At 42.9% G+C, this 13,600-nt stretch overlaps 1 protein-coding gene across 1 annotated transcript in view; it reads right to left on the bottom strand.

Annotated features, from left to right (window-relative positions):
- map7d2b (MAP7 domain containing 2b) overlaps nt 1-13,600 on the bottom strand; it is a 48,950-nt gene that overhangs the window by 16,063 nt on the left and 19,287 nt on the right. The window contains exons 4-8 of the mRNA XM_060900567.1: nt 13,084-13,186; nt 7,115-7,207; nt 5,161-5,262; nt 4,932-5,059; nt 4,445-4,554 (exon numbers count right to left, since the gene is read on the bottom strand). Of these exons, the coding sequence (XP_060756550.1) occupies nt 4,445-4,554; nt 4,932-5,059; nt 5,161-5,262; nt 7,115-7,207; nt 13,084-13,186 (536 nt within the window). The remainder of the gene's footprint in view (nt 1-4,444; nt 4,555-4,931; nt 5,060-5,160; nt 5,263-7,114; nt 7,208-13,083; nt 13,187-13,600) is intronic.

Raw genomic sequence — 13,600 nt, 5'->3', positions numbered from 1 at the left:
GGACTGTGGGGGAAACCGGAGCACCCGGAGGAAACCCACGCGGACACGGGGAGAACATGCAAACTCTGCACAGAAAGGCCCTCGCCGGCCACGGGGCTCGAACCTGGACCTTCTTGCTGTGAGGCGACAGCGCTAACCACTACACCACCGTGCCGCCCCATATATATATATATATATATATTAGTTATTATGCCTTCGCGTTGTGTTGCCAGCTTTTGCTCCAAAACCCACAAGCATGGGGTAAGTTTATTCAAGTTTCCCAGAGATCCTGAGCTGCATGCGAAGTGGGTGAAGCAAGTCAGGCACACTCGTGACAAGTGGGAGCCCTCACCAACATCCGTCCTGTGCTCTGAACACTTCGATTTGGATTGTTTTGACACCCTTCCCAGCTTAAAGGAATCTCTTGGGTGTTCAGTTCAGCACAAACGTGCGTTACTACCATCAGCAGTGCCTACAGTATTCCGGAGGGGGTCTACTAGTAGCTATGCCGGATCCAGCAGTCGCCTGGGACAAGGCGACTCCTCCAAAGACAGTCCTCCTGTCAGAACATGTGTTGAGAAACGACATAAGATAAAGGTACGTAGAGCTATAGAGTGCTCCGACATGATGCTAAAAATAGTAACACTGCGGTCTGCGCGGCCATCTTGGAAGTGACTCGCTCCAGAGCGCTCATAGAGTACACATCATAGAGTACACATTCATGATAATCATAAATGTAATCATAAAGTCGGCGTGATATCAGTCATGTATTTGCTTGTGAAAGCTTGCGGCTTTCATGTAACTGCCGCCTAGCAACGAGAGGCAAAGGGTAAAGAGGGTAGGCTATCATAGATTCTATTCGGAAGATATCAATACATGATTGCTTAAAAATGAGGTATTTTAACAATTTGCATCTGTTTTGTGATTATCGTGACACCTGTGTGTTCTATAGAACTGTATGTCTTATCAGCACATCGAGGATCTTCCACCGGAGGCTTTAGCAAGTACTCGTAGCAACACTACACTTTACCCTTTGCCATGCGTTGTTAGGGAACGGTAGCAAGTACCCCGATGACCGACTTCAAGAATGTGTAGAAAAAATTTAGAAATTATACTTTCCAAAAGTCATTTGAGCTGAGTGTATTGCATTTCCATTTATATTATAGGTTCTCGCTGATGTTTTTGCGGAGTATAACGCAGCTGCTGAATCAAAAGCTGCAGAGTTTGTATGTACTAGTTGTGAACATTCACATTATTATCATCTCATTTATTTAAAATCAGATAAAATCATGCCATCATGATCACTGCTTAAAGCACCAGTATTTGGTTGTTGAAGAGCTAGCACTAGAAAGTTCACCGGCGTTTTCATGCGCCATTTCCATTGAGTAGAACAGCCAGTGAACCGCAGCGTGTTCTTCCGCTGACGTCACAACATGGCCGCGAGCCACGGACCCAGTTTTCTTGCGCTGTGCAATTAAAAGTTGGATATTCGCGTAACAACAGCTTCTTTTCACGTAATTATAACAGAAATCTAACATGTTTGCCATGTTGTATAGTTTATTTAACCTTCATCCTACCAAGTGGGGTCCATCTGGACCCCGCACCTATATGTTTGTTTGCCATTTTAAAAATATGTGACATACTGCCTCACCGTTTTATGAATTTGTCGGAATTTATGTTTTAATTAAAACACTAAAGCACCAGAAGATCAGCTTTTTGCATTGTGAAGGTATAATTAATTTGTTACTGGGGTCCAACCGGACCCCAGAGTAAAGTTTATCTGTCTTTCATTTTATAATTGAATAGCACACTGAAAGTTAACTTCTTTTATTTCTTTTATGTTCCATAATGAAACTACCAAGGCATTCCTTCTTGGGGTCCGTGTGGACCCCACTGCTGCAATAAGCACAGGCTGCAAAACAAAAGCCCTAAATTATTTTACAATTACTTTTTTGTTTTAAATTCTGTCAGAAAAGACCTAAGTTGTAATCCAGAATGTTTTACAGCTGCATGAGCTGCAAAAATCATGTATATAATGCCAATTTTTTTTTGTGGCGCTATAATTTGCTACATGTATGCTAGTTATTGCAATATTATTGCAATGTTATTGCATTTATAATACATCATTGATATTCAGCCATAGTGGATTTTGTTCTTCAATAAAGTTATGTCTGTTTGCTGCATTGAATTGGTTCTTACTGCATTGATTTCAAGGTATTCCCTCCTGGGGTCCATACGGACCCCGCCTGGTAGTTTGTGTATGTAAAATTGGCTGGTAGGATGAAGGTTAAGTGTGTTCTTTATGCCTTGGGCCCTTTAGTGTACACGGAGTGCAGAATTATTAGGCAAGTTGTATTTTTGAGGATTAGTTTTATTATTGAACAACAACTATGTTCTCAATCAAACAAAAAGACTCATAAATATCAAAGCTGAATATGTATGGAAGTTAGAGTGGGGTGTTTTTAGTTTTGGCCATTTTAGGAGAATATGTATGTGTTCAGGTAACTTTCACTGTGCAGAATTATTAGGCAACTTAATAAAAACCAAATGTGTAGCCATTTCACTTATTTATTTTCACCAGGTACACTGATATGACAACTCCAGATTTGCAAATAAACATATCTGACATTCAAACACAAAACAAAAACAAATCAGTGACCAATATAGCCACCCTTCTTCATGAGGACACTCAAAAGCCTTCCATCCATAGATTCCGTCAATTTCTTTATCTGTTCACGACCAACATTGTGTGCAGCAGCAACCACGGCCTCCCAGACGCTGTTCAGAGAGGTGTACTGTTTTCCCTCTTTGTAGACCTCACATTTTATAATGGACCACAGGTTCTCTATGGGGTTTAGGTCAAGTGAACAAGGGGGCCATGTCATTATTTTTTTCACCTTTCAGACCTTTACTGGCTAGCCATGCAGTGGAGTATTTGGACGCATGAGATGGAGCATTATCCTGCATGAAAATCATGTTCTTCTTGAAAGATGCTGACTTTTTCCTATACCACTGCTTGAAGGTTTCTTCCAGGAACTGGCAGTAGGTCTGGGAGTTGAGTTTGAGTCCATCCTCAACTCGAAAAGGTCCAACAAGCTCGTCTTTGATGATACCAGCCCATAGCAGTACTCCACCTCCACCTTGCTGGCGTCTGAGTCGGAGTGGAGCTCTGTGCCCATTACTGATCCAGCCACAGGCCCATCCATCTGGCCCATCAAGAGTCACTCATCTCATCAGACCACAGCACCTTAGAAAAATCAGTCTTAAGATATTTCTTGGCCCAGTCTTGACGTTTTATCTTGTGTGCCTTACTCAGTGGTGGTCGTTTTTCAGCCTTCCTTACCTTGGCCATGTCCCTCAGTATTGCACACCTTGTACTCTTTGACACTCCAGGAATGTTGCAACTCTGGAATATGGCAGAACTGGATGCTAATGGCTGCTTGTTAGCTTCACGCTTGATTTTCCGCAGATTATGTGTAGTTATTTTGCGCCTTTTTTTCCCCCACACGCTTCTTTCGACCCTGTTGACTATTTGCAATGAAACGCTTGATTGTTCGGTGATCACGTTTCAACATCTTCGCAATTTCAAGAGTGCTGCATCCGTCTGCAAGACATCTCACAATTTTATACTTTTCAAAGTCTGTCAGATCTCTCTTCTGACCCATTTTGCCAGAGGAAAAGAGGTTGCCTAATAATTATGCACACCTGATATAGGGTGTTGATGTCATTAGACCACACCCCCTCTCATTACACAGATGCACAGCACCTGATATACTTAATTGGTAGTAGGCTTTCAAGCCTAAACAGCTTGCAGTGGGACAACATGCATTAAAAGGATGTTGTGGTCAAAATACTCACTTGCCTAATAATTCTGCACTCAGTGTATTGCTGTTATTAATACAAGATGTTCTGAACAAAACTTATCTGGTGATTTTGTCTTTATAAGCTTTAATTTTAAAGAAAAGTATTGGGGTCCAAACGGACCCCACATGGTAGGATTAAGGTGTAAAATAGCATGGTAGGATGAGGGTTAAGAAATTGCATAGAGTCATGTTTGTGTCATCAGCACTTTAAAGCTGGTGGTCTAGACACTTTAGCAGGTGTGTAACCCACTGTTTTGGTCCCCCCCCCCTCATTTTTTCGTCTTCCCCAGTTTTGTAGTTTTGTCACCTGCCAATGAAGAAAGCACTATTTACCCTCTTCCACATACATGAACTCACAGATAGCTACAACATGGCCAGTGTCGCTGTGACTGATGGGCGACAAAGTATGCCCCTCCTACCTAGTAAGCACAGCCTGATGTGATCTCTACACTCCAGGTCATGGACGTCAGGATTCAAAATCATGCTCTCCTGGAGCTTTCTCTGCATAAATACGTATTAACATAACTTTTGGAATTAAGTTGTCGAGTCTTAATACAGCCCAGTGTGATAAGAGAGGAAAAAAGAAACAGTGGAGCTGAAACCTTTTGGGTGTGCTGGGCTTCTTGCAGCCAGACAAGCTCTTGGTGGGCGTCATGGGAGGTTCGAGTCGCTTTGCTGAGGAGTCGGTCATCATGCCGGCTTGTTTCTCTGTCTGTGAATGACGAATATATATATTTAAAATATACATTTCCACAAATTCTGCTGTTGTGATTGGTCTCACGGACATCCTAATAATTTGCACTTCCAAAAAAACAGTTTATTCCTAAGCCTCTTCCTTGCTTTAGTGCATAATTTCATCAGTATGCTATAGATTTGCACCTATAAACTGCTAATAAACAAATAATGCGAATTGTGCATTGATGTGGCAGCTTGCAGATCTGCACAAAAAGCTCTGAAGCAGTAAACACTAAGATCAGAGCAATACAGTTGCTAGGAGACCGTCTCCTTGGTGGTTTGTATCCCACTATAATACTCTGAATCTAAAAACCTGAGAACACCATAAATAGCTGAGGTACCCACAGGGCTGACCTGGGGGGTTTTAGGGGTTGTGGCAGCCCCTCGGGATTCCTCCGACGGTCCAGATGTGGAGCTGGTCTTCCTGCGCTCGGCTCTGCTCGGTGAGGCCCTGTATGGGGACCTGTGGGGGCTGGGCGAGGCTGAACGAGGGCAAAGGCAAGATAATGGAAGGTCAGAGGTCATGCAGGGATGATGGAATAATGAGTGATGTTTGTTTGGTAGAGGAATGAATCACACTTGCCTCTGCCTGTTGTTTGTGCTAAAGTAGCTGAGGAGTTAGAGGAGGGAAGGCAGGCGATCAGGTCTAGCTCTGGACACTCTGGTGGAATCATGAAGTCTGGTACTGCAGAGAGTGATAGAGAGAGGGAGGGGGGCATTATGGGAAGTCAGAGACCCCTGAAATGCTAAGGGCAAGTAATTTTGGGACCAGATTGGAGCATGGTACCTTAGTAACCAATATATAATGAGAAGGGGGGGGGGGAATAGTACAAACATCTTATAACTTTATTATCTGATAACTGTCCTTGTGGACACTTGTCAAGACGTTAAACATATTAAATACTACGTTAAGTGCAAAAGTTTGTATACCCTTCCAACCAAATGACAAAGACAAAGAAATGTAATTAATAAGTTGTGATGCGTTTCATTAAAATGCTCCAAGATTGTATCTTAAAATCTTAGTAGTGAAAAATAAAACCTAGAATAGTCAACTGTCCATTCAAAAGTTCATCCTGATGCACGTGGACTGATTTATTCCTAAAGGAGTGTAATAATCTTACCCCTTTTCGATCAACAGGGAATGGGTTCTGTTCTGGTTCGTGCACCAAATTATGAACCATTCAGAACATTTCAATCAAAAATAAACCGGCTCAGAACTTGAAAAGTTGGTTCCCAGCTGGAACCAAAATATAGCTGGCTTTTCCAACACGAACCGTGACGACATTAGTGGGTGTGTAATTAGTTTGGAGAGAAAGCAGATCAAGAGTGCAGCAATGGAGGTTCAAGAGCGCAGCAATGGAGAGCACAACAGAAAAGGAAATATCTTGAGGCAAAAAAGGACTGAAAACAAATATCTGCAACGACAGAACAAAAGACCTCCGGTAATCAACGCGCACCACCATTTTGGTACTACTGTTTCCTCCCGTTGTGAATCGTGCCACGCCCTCCGTTCACGACACATCCTTGGTTACAACGGTTCTGCTCAAAACTGGTGAAAACGTGCATGGGCCGGGTCACTAGCTGGCGCCAAGGTTCAAAGAATCCTGAACAGAACAGGTTCAAGAACCCATCCCCTGTTGGTGGACTGGGACTAGGAGTATCAGAGGAAAAGCGATACAATTTTTGAAACAGGAAAGTGAAGAAATGACTGTTTCTGATGATTTATTATTACAGCATGCACCCTTGTGCTTTACATAATTAACATAATGTATGCTAATACACTGCAGTTGTGTAATTGGAGGAAAACAGCAACACTGGCTGCTGTGTTTAACTCATCACAGTTGTTCTTTTCCCTTATGTTTGCTCTGATCGGCTGCTCGTAACCAGAGAAGGTTAAAAAATAGACTAACCGTGTTCAGAGTTTAGGGTTCACAGTAGAGGTGCAGTTCTAATAACAGCCAGATTGAATTTTCTTTAAAAAAATAAAAATAAATCACCCAGGTCTAATTTGTATCAGCGTTGATGGGGTTTGGAAGAGTGATGTCATTGCTGTGATGTGGATTTGTATATATAATAAAACAATGGATGAAGCATCCACCCTCCACCCCCTTCAACCCATCCCCTGAGCACTGAAGGAGCACTGCAGCTCTGGGCTCATCTCAGTTCCACATCCTGCACATACGCCCTTCCCAGTGCGCAGGGAGAAGGTTACGGATCTGCCTCTGGCTACGTGCGCGCCATCCTAATGACAAATTACATGCAGTGATTTTAAATTCCAAGAAATGTCTCAGTGGCATACAGTCTGTATTTACAGGCTTTACGGAGGAGAAAAAGTGTAAAAATGTACAGACATCAGAAACAGAAAAGGCTGAGAGACAAGAACACAATACAGCATGACATCAGACACATAATGTGTGTGTGTGTGTGTGTGTGTGTGTGTGTGTGTGTGTGTGTGTGTGTGTGTGTAACCACACACACAAATAGAATATGGCATGACAGCAAAGAGGATGACACACAAAGCAGCTGGAGAGCAGTACCGGCTTTGGATTGGCTGGCAGGCAGGAGAGAAGCAGCATCATTGGCTAAGATGGAGGATGCAGCAGGAGAGGGCGGGGCAATCTTAGGATCACCTACGCAGCAGGTGATGCAAAGCAGAGAAAGCACAGGTTCATGAATTCACATGAGCACACATCATACGCTCCATGACTTCAGTTCATGCCAAGAATCTGATCAGTGACCACAGAGTTATTTTAACATCAAAAGCAATTGCACATGAATGCACCAGCAAAATAGTCAGAATTTTAACAATCATGTCCTTTAGGAACTTACGGTAGGATATGCTGAAAAAAAAAAGGACCCCTAAACACCTTGTTATAGCATTACTCCGTGACATCACATGACCAGCACCCAGACATTTCACATATTTAAGTGCACAGCACCACGACAACAAAAACAGCAAATCAGAAAACAAACAACAAGAATTCTGAAAGGGGAGGGGTCCTTCCTGAACATCGCACGCTCGTTGCTGATTGGATGTCACACTATCATGTGTACGACTATCACAGGGGAAAAAAAAACAAGACACTTTTTTTCGTCTGTCAACTCGACGAAATCACTGAACACTACTTAAGTTACTCAAGTCATTATAGTGAGGAGTATTTATTTCTTCCAGAGAACCTGGATTCCTCTCAGAATTTGAATATTTAAATTTGTTGACAGACTAACTAAACTAAACTAAACTAATCTGAGCATCCATAAATTCATATTGTTCATCTAGTAAACCGTTTTTCTGCCATGTCTCAGGCTGGTGCGTGCAACAGCCAATCAGTAACGACATGCAATCTTCAATAAGGACCGTCCCTTTCCGTCTGAGTTACAGCGGTACTTGAAAGTTTGTGAACCCTTTAGAATTTTCTATATTTCTGCATAAATGTGACCTAAAACATCATCAGATTTTCACACAAGTCCTAAAAGTAGATAAAGAGAACCCAGTTAAACAAATGAGACAAAAACATTATACTTGGTCATTTATTTATTGAGGAAAATGATCCAATATACGGGCGGCATGGTGGTGTAGTGGTTAGCGCTGTCGCCTCACAGCAAGAAGGTCCGGGTTCGAGCCCCGTGGCCGGCGAGGGCCTTTCTGTGCGGAGTTTGCATGTTCTCCCCATGTCCGCGTGGGTTTCCTCCGGGTGCTCCGGTTTCCCCCACAGTCCAAAGACATGCAGGTTAGGTTAACTGGTGACTCTAAATTGACCGTAGGTGTGAATGTGAGTGTGAATGGTTGTCTGTGTCTATGTGTCAGCCCTGTGATGACCTGGCGACTTGTCCAGGGTGTACCCCGCCTTTCGCCCGTAGTCAGCTGGGATAGGCTCCAGCTTGCCTGCGACCCTGTAGAACAGGATAAAGCGGCTACAGATAATGAGATGAGATGATCCAATATTACATATCTGTGAGTGGCAAAAGTATGTGAACCTCTAGGATTAGCAGTTCATTTGAAGGTGAAATTAGAGTCAGGTGTTTTCAATCAATGGGATGACAATCAGGTGTGAGTGGGCACCCTGTTTTATTTAAAGAACAGGGTCTGATCTTCACAGCACATGTTTGTGGAAGTGTATCATGGCACGAACAAAGGAGATTTCTGAGGACCTCAGAAAAAGCGTTGTTGATGCTCATCAGGCTGGAAAAGGTTACAAAACCATCTCTAAAGAGTTTGGACTCCACCAATCCACAGTCAGACAGATTGTGTACAAATGGAGGAAATTCAAGACCATTGTTACCCTCCCCAGGAGTGGTCGACCAACAAAGATCACTCCAAGAGCAAGGCGTGTAATAGTCGGCAAGGTCACAAAGGACCTCAGGGTAACTTCTAAGCAACTGAAGGCCTCTCTCACATTGGCTAATGTTCATGAGTCCACCATTAGGAGAACACTGAACAACAATGGTGTGCATAGCAGGGTTGCAAGGAGAAAGCCACTGCTCTCCAAAAAGAACATTGCTGCTCGTCTGCAGTTTGCTAAAGATCACGTGGACAAGCCTATTGGAAAAATGTTTTGTGGATGGATGAGACCAAAATAGAACTTTTTGGTTTAAATGAGAAGCGTTATGTTTAGAGAAAGGAAAACGCTGCATTCCAGCATAAGAACCTTATCCCATCTGTGAAACATGGTGGTGATAGTATCATGGTTTGGGCCTGTTTTGCTGCATCTGGGTCAGGACAGCTTGCCATCATTGATGGAACAATGAATTCTGAATTATACCAGCGAATTCTAAAGGAAAATATGTCAGGACATCTGTCCATGAACTGAATCTCAAGAGAAGGTGGGTCATGCAGCAAGATAACGACCCTAAGCACACAAGTTGTTCTACCAAAGAATGGTTAAAGAAGAATACAGTTAATGTTTTGGAATGGCCAAGTCAAAGTCCTGACCTTAATCCAGTGGAAATGTTGTGGAAGGACCTGAAGCGAGCAGTTCATGTGAGGAAACCCACCAACATCCCAGAGTTGAAGCTGTTCTGTACGGAGGAATGGGCTAAAATTCCTCCAAGCCGGTGTGCAGGACTGATCAACAGTTACCGGAAACGTTTAGTTGCAGTTATTGCTGCACAAGGGGGTCACACCAGATACTGAAAGCAAAGGTTCACATACTTTTGCCACTCACACATAACGTATGTAATATTGGATCATTTTCCTCAATAAATAAATGACCAAGTATAATAATTTTGTCTCATTTGTTTAACTGGGTTCTCTTTATCTACTTTTAGGACTTGATGTTGTTTTAGGCCATACTTATGCAGAAATATAGAAAATTCTAAAGGGTTCACAAACTTTCAAGCACCACTGTAGTGCTTCTGATGTTGCTGTTACATTTTCACATTTGTTAGTTTTAGCTTTGCTGTTGTGGCTTTTTGTTTGTTTGTTAATGTGTTTTGCACTTATGGACCACTGTGCAGGGGATATAAAATGTCTACACACCCCTCTGTGACCAGGATCAATCATGTCAGTTCTTTTTTCAGCTTTAATTAACAATTATTCGCCGAAGGTGAAGTGAATATTGGTGAATAATAATCAAGATGATGAAGCTGAGGTTATTATTCACTGAGACTGGGGCAGATAACTTTTTTCGTATAAATACACAGGTGATAATTGAAAAAAAAAAAAAGTTAATCGTATTGAAAAAACATGTCAAATTTCAAAAACAGCATATAAATGCAATAAAGGCACGGCGCAGACTTGTCACTTATCTACGCCGAGTCACATAATGTCCTTTGTTTTGAAATCGATAAAATTGATCCCAACTCCACCTGACCTTTGAATAGTTTTAGACCAAACTTCGGATCATCTTTAGCACTTTTAGGAACAGCATTTTCTTTCATTATCTGTAATTCTTCCTCACTTACAGTGACAAAGCGATTGGCCGCCATTTTGCCGAGTCACTCAAGGTGATAATTGAGAAATAGTCCGAATCTCTCGACCAATCAGCATGCACGATTTCCTATAATCACCTGTGTATTTATACTAATGTGATACAACAACCAACATGCTTCAAATCAAAACACAAATAGAAACTTTTTAGGGGGCAAAAAAGGAAAAACAACAAAAATAACCTGGTTACCCAACACTATGTTGAAACACCTTGTCTTTTAAGGTAAGAGTCTGTCAACTGAGCACATCTTAATTTGGCAATTTTATTCCACTCCTCTTTTCGTAAATGCTCCCGATCTATTAAATTGCGAAGGAATCTCCTGTGCACAGCCCTCTTCGGGTTCATTCATCCTTGCTCTGCGTGGGCTGTTCCAAAACATTGATCATCTTCTTCTGAAGCCAGTAATTTCTTGAACTGGATTTTGTATGATGCTGCCACCACCATGCTTCACCGTTGGTGTAGTGTGATACCCTCACTGCAGCGTTTTCTTTGTTTGTATGGTTTGATATTTGTTCACTGTTTGAATGTTTTGCTGATTCTGTCTCTTTGTCTGCCGGTTGTGGCGTAGCTCCAGTTTTGGGCATCAGTTTCCCCAGGCTTTGGTCCACCATGGGTGATGTGCGTTCTTCTGCTCACTATGAACTGACTGCAGTGTGCTTGTTGCTTTCTTCAACATCGGAGTTGCCCAGCATTCTGTGTGGTGGTGTTTCTGCGCTCGCTTTGTGGATCTGTGGCGTGGTGTTCCGAGCACTGTTGCCCGGTGACATCACGGCGGCTGTGCAGGCGGTGTGGGACAGACCTTCGTGCGCTTTTCGGTGGGACTGTGAGCAGCTATGCCACTGGAGTTACATCCTGACCTCTTTTGGTGGATTCTTCTTCTTCATCATCATCTTCTTCTTCTTCTTCTTTTTTCTTTCCCCAGTTTGTTTTGTAATTATAAAGCTTTCTCATCTTAGGTGTGAGAAAGGCACTATATCAGTTAAACTTATTATTATTATTATTATTATTATTATTATTATGTGTGATAAGCTGTCTTGTTTTTGTGCCAAAGATATCTTTTAGAATTATGCCCAAAAAGTTCTACCTTGTGCTCATCAAACCATAGCACGTTCTCGGTGATTTAGGTGGGCGTGAATGGTTTTGGGGGGTTTTCTCATGAGAAAGGGTTTCTGTAAAGATGGTGAAGAATACAAGACATTGTTGTCCCGTGCAGGGAGTGACCAGGACTTGGCATATATTCCTGCAGCTCCTGTAACGTTGCTGTAGGTCTGTTGGCAGCCTGGAAATTCTTTTGTCTCCCTCTCTAGATCAATATCTTTCAACAATGAGATCCTGTTCACGCTTTATACAAACCATGAATTCAGCTGTCAGATGAAAACAAGAACATGTCAAGAACATCCTACAGAAACGGCTGATCTTTATTTGAGGTTAATCAGAATCAGTTCATTGATCACAGGAGTATGAGAATTACTTTTGAACGCGAGCTGGAATGTGGATGGTTGGAACGAGTGACTTGTCATGAAAGGGTGTGCACACATGAGCAACAAGGTTTGATTGATGATTGATCTTGGTCAGCTTTTTTTTTTTTTACATCACAAAAACCTGCAGAAGTGTGTAGAATTTTAATATCCACCACATGTTAATCAATTGGAAATAGAGGAAGAAATTATCACGGCTCGACTTCAGGTTTAAGAATCTGAACACGGATTTATGACCTCATCTTTGTATTCATGTACAATGAATACATTTGACAGAAAAATGACTCAACATGCCTCTGAATTGCTGTATAATGTTCCAGGAATGACACACTGAAATAGCGTGATGAAATTTTAGTCTGGTTCGTCAGCAAAATGCTGGAGAGCAAGTGCGCTTGTGATACGGCGACGAGATGCGATTTTTTGAGGCAAGCTGCATGGTAATATGATCTGCACTGGGGGGAAAAAAGGAACATTCATCCTGAGGATGAGCTCAGGTTATCTCTTTCTAGTTTTCCAGAAGCAACCACAACCCAACATGACTCTGGATCGATGTATCGCTCTTTATATGTTTATATAATTAGCCTGGATTGACTCATGCATCAGGAGCTTCGGTCTCTCAGACAGGGTGAATTATTAATGTCGTTATGAATGCACCACAGAGTCCGGGTGGTGCTCCTGTGTCTCTGTCGCTGCTTTGTGGAAAAACACATGAGTGGGTTTATCTGATGATGGACTCAAGCGCTGCTTTTACAGTGGAGTGATGAGAGAGAAATGGAGATTTCGTAGTCGATGGGGATGTTTTTAAGAGTCATGTCAGAGTTTATTCAGCATCCGAGTCACTGTGAATTGCTAATCAGGTCTAACCTTGAGCTTCTTTAGAGAGATCAGTGAAACGCACACACACACACATTGAGGCCAGCTTTTTCTGCCAAACTGCATCACTTCTAACACTGAGCTGCTGCAGTTTGTTAGGTAACACCCACACCATGCTCTGGCATCTTTAAAAACAAAAATTCCACCTCTGCATTGCAGCCTACACACCCTGTGCTACATGCTCTCATCCTCCTCCACCTCCCCCAGGGTTACAGATCTCAGACTCACCCTCGCAGGCTCGTGGCGGGCCGCCCCACGTCCAGCGTTTGGGTCTCTGCTCCAGCGGCGGGCCGCGGTCCTCTGAGCGCCGCATGAGGGCCTCCAGATGCTCCTGCTCATTGCGTTCCAAAACAGGGAAGACCAGATTCTCTCTGACTGAGCTGTCACTGCGACGCCGTGATGACGGAGACAAGGCCGGCTGATGCTCCATGCCGACCGCCTCCCACCCTCACGCTCACACACACACACACACACACACACACACACACTCACAGAGATACACAACCTCTCTTCTTCACTGACTGCTGGATAATAACAAGGAAGAGCCTTGCTGTGTGTGTGTGTGTCTCTCTGTCACACACACTCTCTCTCTCTCTCTCTCTCTCTCTCTCAGGTGATGGAGTGTGCATAAAAGAGCACAGCTACACAAAGATGAGCATGGCATAGAAACCCCGCCCAAACCCCTCCCTTCATCCCCCCAAAGGCACCCTGCTGTTCAAACACACACACAGTGTAGCTATGGTAA

The sequence above is a fragment of the Neoarius graeffei genome, chromosome 19 (assembly GCF_027579695.1).
Source record: "Neoarius graeffei isolate fNeoGra1 chromosome 19, fNeoGra1.pri, whole genome shotgun sequence".
Taxonomy (NCBI): Eukaryota; Metazoa; Chordata; class Actinopteri; order Siluriformes; family Ariidae; genus Neoarius; species Neoarius graeffei.
This window is presented reverse-complemented; position numbering and strand designations above follow the sequence as displayed.